Source organism: Electrophorus electricus, chromosome 23 (genome assembly GCF_041902795.1).
Source record: "Electrophorus electricus isolate QZ-2024a chromosome 23, ASM4190279v1, whole genome shotgun sequence".
Lineage (NCBI taxonomy): Eukaryota > Metazoa > Chordata > Actinopteri > Gymnotiformes > Gymnotidae > Electrophorus > Electrophorus electricus.
In genome coordinates this window covers 3,727,130-3,740,000 of record NC_137519.1, presented here as the reverse complement: position 1 = coordinate 3,740,000, position 12,871 = coordinate 3,727,130, and the positions used below count along the sequence as shown (strand labels likewise).

General features: G+C 45.9%; 1 protein-coding gene across 4 annotated transcripts in view; it reads left to right on the top strand.

Moving 5' to 3' along the window:
- The window catches only part of elfn2a (extracellular leucine-rich repeat and fibronectin type III domain containing 2a), a 108,403-nt gene extending 97,562 nt beyond the window's left edge, over positions 1-10,841 (top strand). For all 4 annotated transcript variants that reach the window (XM_081706409.1, XM_027029427.3, XM_081706408.1 and 1 more), the window contains one exon: positions 1,024-10,841. In XM_081706409.1, coding sequence (XP_081562535.1) covers positions 1,346-4,093 — 2,748 coding nt within the window. In that variant the 5' untranslated portion in view covers positions 1,024-1,345 and the 3' untranslated portion in view covers positions 4,094-10,841. The remainder of the gene's footprint in view (positions 1-1,023) is intronic.
- Positions 10,842-12,871: the final 2,030 nt, after the last annotated feature.

The window sequence follows — 12,871 nt, the reverse complement described above, 5'->3', positions numbered from 1 at the left end:
GTATGTGGTATATTCCTGTCAACCTGGTGGTGTGGCGTAACCCTGTCAGTAGGTGTTTTGGTGTAGACCTCTCGTTGGGTGTTATGGCTTCACCTTGTCACTGGTTGTTGTCTGTTTTGCAGGTTGCAGTGTGTGCTGTGTAACACCGTGTGAGACATTGAAATACTGCCTAAGGTCGTTTCTCAAATACATGTCAGTTTTACAATAGCAACATGGGTGTGACCATGACAAGAGAACCTCTTAATGGTTCTATAATCTAGGGAATTGCTGCAATGCTCCCTAGAATAACACTCGGAATTGTTACATTGGGCTGTTTGGATTACATGAATCCAGAATTAATGACATGGAGGATGTGAATGGTAATGCCCTGGTACTTGGTCGCTTCTTCTAGCACTATACATTTGGTCTACCAGTAACACCAGAGTGTTTGTATACAAACACTACAAACTCTTCAAAGTTTTAGTAGTGTGATGGATTCTGTAGTCGGGTTCAGTGATGGCTTTAAACAAGAACTGTTGTGTATGCTACACAGCAGATTCATTAAACAGGTTCTTGCTGTCTTTTTTTGATCAATCCCAGAGCACAGCTGCAAATAAGATTTTATAGCTCAAGGTTGTCATCTCATATCTCAGCAGAGATGATGGAGAAGACAGGGTTGCTTTCATTGTGCGCTTCATTAGTCTTTTATTGATGTTGTCTTCTGTGAAGAATTTGTAAGATGTAAACACAATTTCTCACGGAAACAATCAGATTATTGGATGAGCTGTACTACTGCTGGAGAGTATTTGAAATAATAAATATATGAGTGTTTGTTCTGTTTATTCAAAGTATAATTAATATCCACTCATCAAAGACTTATTTATGTTCATTTGCATTCATAACAAGATGCATGAGTGAGCCAAACACAGTATCCATAAATGCTAATTTTCTCAGACAGCATTGTCCTTTTGATTTAAATCAATTTTTCTTTCCTCTTTCCTATCCTCTCTTTCTCTCTTTCTCCTTCTTTTTACTCTTTCACAGATGCAGTGGTTGACTGACTGAATACGACCCCCCGCCGATCATACACCATTTACCAGCAAGTGAGGTCAAAAGGTCAGAGGCCATGCGTCACTGCAGTGGACAGCGATGCTCTAACGCTATAATGTGGACCACTTAAAATGGGGACAACGTTTGGTGCTGTGTGTCTTGTGGAGCTGTGACTGCCCTCAAGACCCCCGTTTTCTCAAACTGTGACTTAGTAATCCTTTTGACTCTGTCCACTGCGGCCGTTTGTGCTTATTTTGGCTTCTAATCTCTTTCCCCTCCCTTCTCGGTCAAGACAAATCTGACCCTTACTCCAAAAATGGCCAGCAGCAGGTTTATCCACTCCAGTTCCTCTCCCTCTGCGTTTGCTCTCCTGTTCCCCACCTTGTTTCTCCTGCCCTTACCCTCGTTAGTCAGGGCTGACTGCTGGCTGATCGAGGGAGATAAGGGCTACGTGTGGCTGGCTATCTGCAGCCAGAACCAGCCACCGTACGAGACAATCCCTCAGCACATCAACAATACGGTGCATGACCTGCGCCTGAACGAGAACAAGCTGAAGGCCATCTTCTTCAGCTCAATGAGCCGCTTCACCAACCTCACAGACCTCAACCTCACCAAGAATGAGATCTCTTACGTGGAGGATGGGGCGTTTGCTGGACAGGCCAATCTGCAAGTGCTGCAGCTGGGTTACAACAAGCTGACCAACCTCACAGAAGGGATGCTGAGAGGTTTGGGTCGGATGCAGTGCCTGTTTCTGCAGCATAACCTCATCGAGGTCATCGCCACCAACGCCTTCTGGGAGTGCCCCAGCCTGAGCAGTCTTGACCTGTCCTCCAACAAGTTGGCCAAACTGGACCCATCCACCTTCACGGTTCTTGGCCGACTGTTGGTGTGTGAACTGGCCGGAAATCCCTTCCACTGTGGCTGCGAGCTCTACAGCTTCCTCACCTGGCTGGAAGCCTTTAACAATGTCACCCACACATATGACAGACTGCAGTGCGAGACCCCACGGGAGCTTTTTGGCTTCCCACTGCTGAGCCCACTCAACAGTCTCGGGCACAATGCCCACTCCATCCTGTCATCCATGTGCAAGGATGGGGTAATTATCCCTGGGATAACCTCCCTGCCCCCCGACCTGGAATCTTCTGGAATGGGGCCAGATATCCCAGACCAGTTGGGCCCATATCACCAGCCCACAGCCTCGTCGACCACGGATCCGGCTTATAGCCCTAGCGTTAAGCTGCATTCTGTTTCCCTCTCCTCGGCCTCGCTACTGGTCCAGATACCTCGACCCTTCTCCAAGATGTACATACTGGTGCAGTACAACAATAGTTATGTGTCTGATGTTATGAACCTAAAGAAGAAGAAACAGATCGTCAAACTCAACACCCTGAAGCCCCACACAGATTACACCTTCTGTGTGGCCTCAATTCGTAACTCACAGCGGTACAACCACACGTGTGTGCATTTTGCCACGCGATCTTCTGGCCCCGACGACTTGCGAGCAGGCCCCTCTACAACCACCCACTACATAATGACCATCCTGGGCTGTTTCTTCGGCATGGTCATCGTGTTGGGCTTGGTGTACTACTGCTTGCGCAGGCGTCGGATCCAGGAAGAGAAAGAGAAGTCCATCAGTGTCAAGAAAACCATTTTGGAAATGCGTTATGGGCCGGAGGCGGCGGCCGCCGCTGTCAACGACCCTTCGGCCTTGCAGGTTCTTCACCAGCACCACCACAGCAAGCTGCCCCAGTCCGTCTCCTCCAGCTTGGGAATGCTCCACAGCTCGGCTAACACCACCTCCTCCCGCCTCTCCACCTTGCCCCAGGTGGAGAAAATGGCCACGGCCTTCTCAGAGGCCGCGGCAGCCAGCAAAGGGAACTACATGGACGTGCGGACATCGGCCGGCGGGGAGGACCGGTTGAGGGACGGGGCCATTCTGGGGGAGGAGATCGGGAGGCAGGAAAACGGGATCGACAGAGGGGAGGACTCGGATGAGGGCGGTCGAGGTTCAGCGTCTGAGATTTCCACCATCGCCAAGGAGGTGGATAGAGTCAACCAAATCATTAACAACTGCATCGATGCTCTGAAGCTGGACTCGGCTGCAGCCACCACGGCCGAAAACGCCTCCTCTCCACCACCACAGTGCATCACCCCTTCGGTCAGAGGACTCATCCCGCTCTCCCCAACAATAACGGAGGCGTGCCAGATGATGTCCTCACCCAAAATCCCCCCACTATCCCCTATCCCTCTTGTCCTGCCTCTCTCCGAGAGACCTGGCATCAGCGGAGGCGGCTTCCTTTCCCCGCCCTACAGGGACCCGCCCCCGGCCACGGCTGCCCGGCCCCTTCAGCGGCAGTCGAGCGCCGATGCAGCCGCCGTCGTTCTCGGCAGCTTGAAAACGCGCTGCAGCATCTCCTCTGGGGGCTCTGTTAAAAGCTCACGAGTCTTCGGCATGGACGTCCCTGAGCCGCTTAGCCCCAATTCCTGCAAATTCGCGGAGAAAGGCAGCCCTGTTGGGTGCGGGGAGCCTATGGAGAGGCTCCCCCTTGTGGGGATCCAAGGGGGCAGTAATGGCAGGGGAGAAGCTGGTAACGGGGGAGGAGGGGGAGGCGGCGGTGGCAGTGGTGGTTCGGGTGGATGTGGTGTTGTAGGTCCAGGTGGAGGCAGCACAGCGCAACAGCACCTCTTGGAGGTGCACCCTGACTACCACTGCTCAGAGCACCGGCACTCCTTCCCCGCTCTCTACTACGAGGGTGCCATCGACTCCCCTGCCCAGAAAGCCTCCTTCCTTAAGCCTCTCTCTCGCACCAAGCGGGACACTGCCTATTCACAGCTCTCACCGCGACATCACAACTTCTCGGGCTACTCTTCCAGCCCCGAGTACTCCTCGGAAACCACTCTGAAGATCTGGGAACGCTTTCGCCCCTATAAGAAGAGTCCTCGAGAGGAGGCCTACATAGCAGCTGGCCATGCACTTCGGAAGAAAGTGCAGTTCGCTAAGGATGAGGATTTGCACGACATCCTTGACTACTGGAAAGGAGTGTCTGCACAGCAGAAACTGTAAGTTGAGCAAGAGGCACAATGGCACCAGATTGCCGAGAAGAGAGAGGTTGTAAGTGGTAAGTGGCTCTTGAGACAGTCCAGCACCCACATGCCACTACCGAGACAAACGTTTGAAAAAAGACTCATTAAGGAATAGATCATCAACCACTCAGAACTGCACAGGAAATTTGAAACAGGAAACTTAAAAGCATCCAGAATGACCAAATTTTATCACAGAACAGTTTTATTTTTGTGTTGTATGTACAAACCGCACTCTTTTAAACCCTAATTTGAAAGGAAATGTGCTCAAATAAGAAATTAGTGGTATTTGTTTTATCAATGCCTGACTCCAGTCTTCAGGGATGATATTAAGTGACGCTTATCAAGTTAATTGTTTTTAGCATGAAATGACAGGAAAAATAGCAGGTTTGAATTCAGCGTGGCCGAAGCCACAGGCCAAAACCTAGGCCATTCGGTCTCCTGATTTTTGTTCCGTCTGAGCACACTCATTGCTTTGAGACCTCTACATATGTTTCTCACAGCACATTGGGCATGCTTTTCATACCAGCGCCAGGGGATTAGACAGACTTTACATTCAGGAAGTGTAGCAATTCATATGAAAACAGTTATTTATTTATTTCTTTCTCCTGTAGCTCAGCCATTTCTAATTTATTACACTTTCCGTATTTTACCGGAAAGATTGGCTATTCGGTTGCAATTCCCACATTAATGCTACCTAAAGAAAGAGGTCTCAAAGGCACATTTGAGAAGGAGAATTAAATGAAAGGGGGCATTCAGGTATGTGAAGGCGTACAGGGCTTGAGCGCAGGGAGTACGGGGCTTGATAAACGGCTGTCAGGTGTAGCGGCAGAGAAAGGTCTGCTTGTGGGCCCACAGTGCTGAGAGTGTGTATAGTTACACCGGGGTGTGTTCAGCCCAACATACATGCTGAAGTTCAAATGAATGCTGTGTCTGTGGTCATTCCAATGCATTAGCTCTAGATGAGAGTGCTGTGAGGAGCAGACTGCTGGACGTTGGTAACTCCTCAAATGACACTGTCAGTGGGCGGGAGTCCTTTGGCAAATCCTTTGGGTTCCTTCTGTTGTCTAGCACAGGCACTGTTTTAGGAAAATAGTGAAAGTGGTTGAAATGCTTATTCCTCCATAATTTGAAGTCTCAAAAGTATCTGACTTGATTGATTGCGTTCTCTGCTCTGCCTGCATTGAATCGCTAGTTTAGCCTGTGTTTCTGAAAGCCAGGCACCTATGGATTAACATCTCCACCTTTGGGTGTTAATCCCGTCCAGAAAAAAAGGGGTAAATGTGGAGGACCAAACAAATGTAACTAATCCTCGTGTATCTGTTTTTAGGCCACTGTATCCTTGTCCGGTTTAATTGCATAAATAAATTAGCTATGTGTAGATGAAGTGTCATTGGGTCGTGAAGGTGCTTATATTACTGGAAGTGCTAATATTATTAACACTGCCACACTGAACAATTCATTGTACATTTTCCAATCAAGTCATTATCCAGGATGCACCCCTGGAGTCTCCAGCTGACCTGTGGATGTCAGAAAGGCCACAGAGAGAGTAAATGCTGGCCTTTATGCGATTTGATTAAGTGAATACAGCAGTGTTTATTTAACCTTTAAGATTGGGTGGCCATTGTGATAGAACCACTCTTTAATCAACAGGCTTTAATAGGCCTCACAAAATGAACTCAGTTTGCTGGTACTGGAAGACTTTGCAGAGACAGCATGGGGTGGGTGTGGGGGTGGTCCCGGCAGCTCTATTATTAATGCATTTGTGCTGCAAAATGTATACATTCTGCATGAGCCCAATGTTGAACTCACTGCCCTTAGTTTGGATAACACCAAGTGCCATCAGGTTTCGACCTGTCTAATGATATCAGTCTCCTCATTTGACAAGTGGATTTGGGCCTTTCACCATTTAGAAATTCTTTTTGCACACTGTGATATGCCCACTGCAGGTGTCAATGCAGTGTAAGTCAGAAGAGGAGAGATCAATACGCCATAATTGAGAATTGATGCAGCCAAAAGCCAGAAGAGCCAGGCCTCGCATGCGGGTCCATTCCCGGGGAAGTCGGGGAGAAGTCTTTGAGATCCGGGCGAGTGTAAAGACCCAGTCGGTCTTCAGTCCAGGAGCAATGACACAGTTTATACAGCCACAGAGTGATTATGACCCAAAGCAATTCACTAACCAATGTTCGCTGAGAGCATTGTAGTGGACCAGAGTGGAACTGCAGTGCCCCAGGAAACTGTTCACACATCAGCCTTAATAACATTAACTTAAGTATTAACACAGCTTTGCCTCGAAGGAGACGGCACGACCTTAGTGGAAGGGTTGTCCCCGCTACCTGAGGTTAAAGTGTCACTCCCCTCTTAAAAACAGTAAACAATGGTCGACTTTTAGGATAGTTAGTTTTCAGTCCAGATGAAACTCCCGGTGAGCACTTGATGTGAAGGGATGTGATGCCCGGCTCCCGTCCCTGTGGTGCCATTACCCAATGTCCACCAGGGGGCGAATGGCTATGTTCTCACTGGGTGGTAAGGAAGTTACAGTTCCTCTCCACCTTTTCGATGTTCGCGATATACCAGGCGATGTGGGCTACTCGGATGCATAATCCAGTTGATTATGAATAGCTGGTCAGTAGTTCAGAAAGATTTGGAAAAAGAGCATGTCGGTTCTTCCAGATTTTGTCACATGATAGGAGAGACCAAAGGCAAACATGCGAACCGACAGACTAAAATTGGGAATGGATTAGTAGAAACGACACTGAAATAGAAACAGAGCTGCTTTGCGTCTTGCAGATAAACACTATATTTATCTCTTGGCACAGAGTGGTAGTCAAACCTTAGGGAACCCCTGTAGTGTTCAGATAGCGTTCCCATATGTCATCACACCGAGAACGGCTGGAGACTGATGATAACTGATGATGACCACACTTCCTGTTCGGTCTTATTGTCTGCATGTGCGCTCACACAAACACAAGTAATGTTGGCAAGCTACCGGTGGCTAACTGTGACAAATTTTGCGCAAAATAAACAGTCTACTTTTCCATGGTGGATATATATACATATATAAATATATATTATATTGATGAATTGTAAACAACATAATGGACATTTCAAGTGGAAAACAAATCACCTATGTACACACAGAGTCCCACGCAAACTCACAGTAACTCAGTTTTGTACAAGATCACGGTCATCTATACATATGTGGTAACATTTTCCATTCCACAGCGTCTCCTATAGATTGTTTACAGTGACTCATAGATTTAAGTGCTCCTTTGGCAAGAAAACAAGACAAGGGAAGGTACCAAACATTGAGGGTATTGAAACTGTTTGTTTCTTTATTTGTTTTTGTTTATGTGCTTGTTTACCCGGCTTTGAAGTTCAACTGTGGTTACATAATTTTTGTTACTGGTTTTTCAAGTGTATTTATTTTCTTGGCCTGATGGTTTGTGAAAATGCTCAAATGTTTAATGTCTGATGATTTCCCATAGTACCCTCCTGTTAGCGTTTTACTCCAGCATTTATAAGCACAAGTCTGCCAGCAGCTGCTGTGGCCATGCATATCAGCGCAACGTGAAAAAAAAAAGAACTAATATATAATATCTATTATATAAATTATACGTTTATAACAAAGTTATTATAAAATTCTAACAAAAATGCAATAGAATAAAATGCATTTAGATTGAAATTGCGTGTATTATCTGCCATCTCATGAGGGAATACCTGTCTGCATGGCTTTATAGTTTTTAGCATTGCTTTTCAGTCTTATCGGTTTCACTTTAAATATTGGCCTCAGAATCATAAGCGATATCATACTGATGTTATATAATACATCAACTTAATGCATATGCGTAGGAAGTGCAGGGTCCGCACCATACAGCTTGGGCCTTGAACATCCTGGATAACAGACACGACACACACCTTCCATCCTTTCCCACTTTCCTCACTTTGGCTGCAGTCTCCAGCTTCACCGAGCTCTTAATGGCTGCCATAAGTCTGGGAATTGGTTGGCTAATCAGGCCTGTTATTTGTGCGGTAGTGATTTTGTAATCTTGAGACTGCCATTACTTGGGCAACATTGCCCCCTCCTCTGTGCTCTGGGCGTCATTCCACCCCATCCTACTGCAGAGCCCTCCATGCAGACACCTACACAAAGTGGTTTCAAATGTGGCTATTTGCTAACTGCCCCACTGAGCTAAATGCTAGATTTGCACAGCCCAGGTGGAAAACAGGGATTTAAAATCGGGTGTTTTTGAGTTTGCGTTTGATAAAAAACAACATTGTGAAATTTTAGTGGATTTTTTTAGAGTTAGAATTTGTTAACAGTGAGTGGCTATGCATCAAAGATCATAGTTAAAGCTATATTGTGTTATCAGACTGACATATAATATGTTAACGTTGTTATGTTTTGTTGTATAAAGTTCAGCAAAACCCATTTATTTTGCATTTGCTGTTTGGCACCCTTAATCTGCTCATCTGGTGTGTCATCTGAATTAGACTTCACTCATAGGGATTTTTTTTTCTAGTCAGTTTGTAAATATTAGTTTTAACACACCAATCACCTACATGTAGGTATATGCTGTGTGTTATGATTATGATCTCTTTTACAAACCAGCCAGCTGTGTAACAGTATGTTTTGCAGTGTACTCAGAATCAGATATGTGGTGTGTTTTGATATTTATCTGTTTATGCTTTGTTGTCCAGCTCATTTCCTGTTGCTACTGGGGCTAGGCCCAGTGTGATCCTTGAACGCGTGTGGCTGGGTTTAAGCCAGGCTGTCCGAGCTAGCTATCACACTGTGTTGCGGGGGTAAGAGGAGGAGGAGGGGAACAGTGCTTCCTCAGCTGCAGCAGGGTGCCTGTGGCTCCCAGCGTGGCAGGAAATGCTAGGCGTTGCCGCCAGCACTTCAGTTTACCTGAAGGATGACATCACTTCCCATCCAGACGGCCGGAAAGAGCAGGCCCACTGTGATGTCATGCATGCTCCACCTCCATGGAAATGCCGCGTAAGCTCGCTCGATGGAAATAAGGCTAAATATAGAATCTTATTCATCTTCTCCTCCGTGCATCCACAAAAATAAACTAATAAATAAATAAAAACACAGTGGAGCTAAATCCAGGGTGTGGTGCAGTGAGCACAGATTCTTTTTTAACACGGGAATGAGGTCTTCTGGCCACATGAATTCTGACTCTGCCTTTGACTGCAGGCAGAGAAACAAATCTCAATTCCGGATCAGTAACTCAGCTCTTGTGGAGCAGGTCTGGAGATCAGTGTTTAAGGCCTGAGTAATGCGGTTGAATTGGTCTATGAAGCTCAAGGCCAACTTAGTCTCACGCTTCACCTTACTGGGGCTGTAAATCTCAGGTGTCATCATAATTGGTAAGACAAAAATACAGTATTTGGCAGTAGTTCAAATGTTATTTCAATACACTGAAATTCTTCTCCAGTGCTATACAGTCATTATAATTGCTATCTGTAGACATTTACTAAATTATTAAGCTCTGACCATTGAAAATCCTAAACTATCATCTTTCTGTTTTTTTGTCAGAAAAACAAAGAATAAATAATTTTAATAAAAACCTTTATAAAAGTATATATGTAAAATGTATTTTAATAAAAGTCTTTACTCCTACTGGTGTTCAAGCTTTACACTCCAGGAGAAAGTCCAGGAGAAGACATATATCAGAGGGGGCATCCTAGTTCTTAGTACCAGGTCTATGTATCGGGAGGTCTATCTTGACCTTTGTTTCATGCGATAGTCTTCAAAGAGGACACTCTTTCTAATTTTCATTGAGACTTTTTTTCCCCTCGCTGACTTGGCTGTCAGCTGCCCATGCCTAAAGATGCGGTATGTTGATGCAGTCTGGAACATCCCTGCTTCTCTCTGCCACTTCTTTTCTGTCCATGGGAACAAACCCACAGTAAGCGTGTGGTGTACAGTTTATATTGAGTGATAATAGGCAGACGGCAGGTGGCTTATTAAACCACGGGAATGGTTTTAAAGGGCAGATGGTTGAGAAACGCTTTAGGAAAGCATTCGCATGCTGATACTGTAACACCAAGAGTTTCTGTCCCTTGGTGTAAATGAATTGCAGGCAGGCCCAACTGGTCTCGAGCTCGTCTGGGCTTTGTTTGTTGTTAGCTTGCAACGTCTTTGAAGCCTATGATTGTGACAACAGATATGCCTGGTTGTCAGTGCTTAACATCCACTTAAGTCTGTCCTGAAAAGTGTTTGTTTCCCAATTATTTTGGGGTTCTTCCATCCTGACAAAGATCAGACATTCCACACACAGGACAGAATGATAGAGCTAATATCATAAGTGAAGTTTTTTTACCTGTGATTCATAATAGATGGACCAGTTAGAGTGATAGAGCAGACATGGCGAATGAAAAGGTAATGATATAGCATCTACTGTAACAGAGCAGTTATGCTGATGGAGCAGTAATTATATAGCGGATTTAGTGATAGAGCAGTTATCCTGACGTAGTGGTAATGTTACAATAACAGCAGATTTAGTGAGAGAGCTGTTACAGCGACAACCTTTTCACTGCAGAGATGTGAAAACCTCTATTCAGTCACGCAACAGGGGCTTGAATTTTAGAAGGTCAATTAATGGAAAAGATGAACAGGTTTCTTGTTTCTGTTTTAAGCGAGTGCAGTGTAGACCTGTCCTGCGTGATGGCAGCCGGAGGGCGTCCTCGGTGGCATTCGGGGTTTGTGTGCAGGGCGCTTATCAGGCAGATGAGTACTATTTGCAAACGTCATCACAATGCTGTTGTGCCACAGGTGTCAGACGTGCAGGGAGTCCCACTTCAAGTTGTGAAGAAGGCAGGCTTTCCCAGGCTCAGGAGCCAAGGCCGCATCAGTGTTAGATTAGATTCCAGTTGCGATTCTCTGTTGAACCTCCTGGTCGTATCCAGGTAATTCCGGAAGGCTCCATGCCTCCTTTGCAGACGTGAAGAGGAGTGGGGAGGGCCAACGCCAGGGTGAGTCTGTGGCTGGGCTGCCGCGTGGCGGGCAGGAGGAGTTGTTTTCCCCTCAGTGCCTGTGGCCACGGGGGTTTCTGTACAGCACAAAACCCCTGTGTGTAATCGATAAACTCGGCCCTGCGGGGGTTGTCCTAGCTAACCAGCCAAAGGAAAGCAGCATTTATTCTGAGTGTGTGTGAGAGAGAGAGAGAGAGAGAGAGAGAGAGAGAGAGAGAGAGAGAGAGAGAGAGAGAGAGAGAGAGAGCAAGTGAAAGAGACAGGGAGAAAGAGGAAGAGCATCTTTCTAAGATGGTTGAGGTTGGATGAAAGGAGAAGGCTGTTGGACAGAAATCCTCAGGCATGCTGTCATGCAAAGTGAATGTGTTACAGCAATGTAAAAAGGCTGATATTAAGAATGTGTGAGTGTGTGTGCATTTTTGTTGTGTGTGTGTGTGTATGTATGTGTGCTTAAAGATATAATAATTAAAAAAAACATTAAATAAAGATATCATTGCTTAATATTCACTCATGTGCTCAGCAATCCTTTGAGGATTTTGTGTGTGTTTGTGGGCTTGTATCTGACAGTGTTTGTATGTGTTTGTGTGTGTGTGTGGGGGGGGGCTTGTATCTGAGTGTTTGTGTGTGTGTGTGTGGGGGGGGCTTCTATCTGAGAGAGAGAGTGTGTGTGTGTGTGTGTGTAGGCTTGTATCTGAGAGAGAGAGAGTGTGTGTGTGTGTGTGTGTGTGTGTGTAGGCTTGTATCTGAGTGTGTTTGTGGAATGAGTATATTTTCAGTATATTTTACAAGCATGTTGATTTTTTAAGGACTTAAATGGCATAGAATGATTTTGAATCATTTGCAACTAAATTTGTGTTCGTGTGTGTATGTGTGCATACATTATTTTGTGTCTGAAAATATACGTGTGCGTGCGTGCGTGTGTGTGTGCGTGCATGCCGGCTCTGCCTCTTTGCTATTTTCAGCCACTCATGCTCTGATTAAATGAGTGAGGGTGGGATCTGCCCAGAAGAGAGTGCTGACCCAAACACACTCCTATGTAAGAATGCATCTGTCTGATTAGCCAGCCACACCCCTGCTGATGGAGGCCTACAACGTGCACCCACTGGACCTGTAGTGATAGACAGCCACATTAGCTAATTCTGCACCACATGTCCTGCACACTGCTTGACTAAGCACAACCATAGTGCTTGACTCTTTGTGCATTGCAATGGATTAAACTGACAAAGAAGACCGTATATGAAACGTTTGCTTGGCGTGCCCCAGTGCGAGCCAGAACAGGAAATGACAGACTTCAGATTTTTACTAATAATGCAGATTTAAACAAAGCTTGGAAAATCCAGTTCTTACTGATGAAGATTTATGGTTTTTGCATCCAGGGATCTGAATTTTATCACTTAACTCGTTTCCCTAAGCTCTTTCTACCGTGGTATTGTAATTAATGGTCTGGTACTTCTGTGTACTAAAAAGTCCTGACTGTAGAATTAGCACCCTCCTGCCTGTTAGTGTTTGCTTGGTTAGCCCATGGTTTGCCTATTAGACCAGTTAGCATCGATTACAGTCTGCTTTGTTACGTCTTCCTTGTTAAGTGACAGCTAATAGCTTTAGCTGAGGAAAGGACGCTCTGGCCCTCTGGCTTGAAGACCGATCCTATGCGAGGCTCCTACTTAACGCCCGCCTGATCCCGTTCACAGTTGAGAGCAGGGTCTGGACATTAACAGCGTGGCTACAAGGCCGTTATCCACCCCTAGCCTCGGCGTTCTCTGAGCTGCATTGTTTT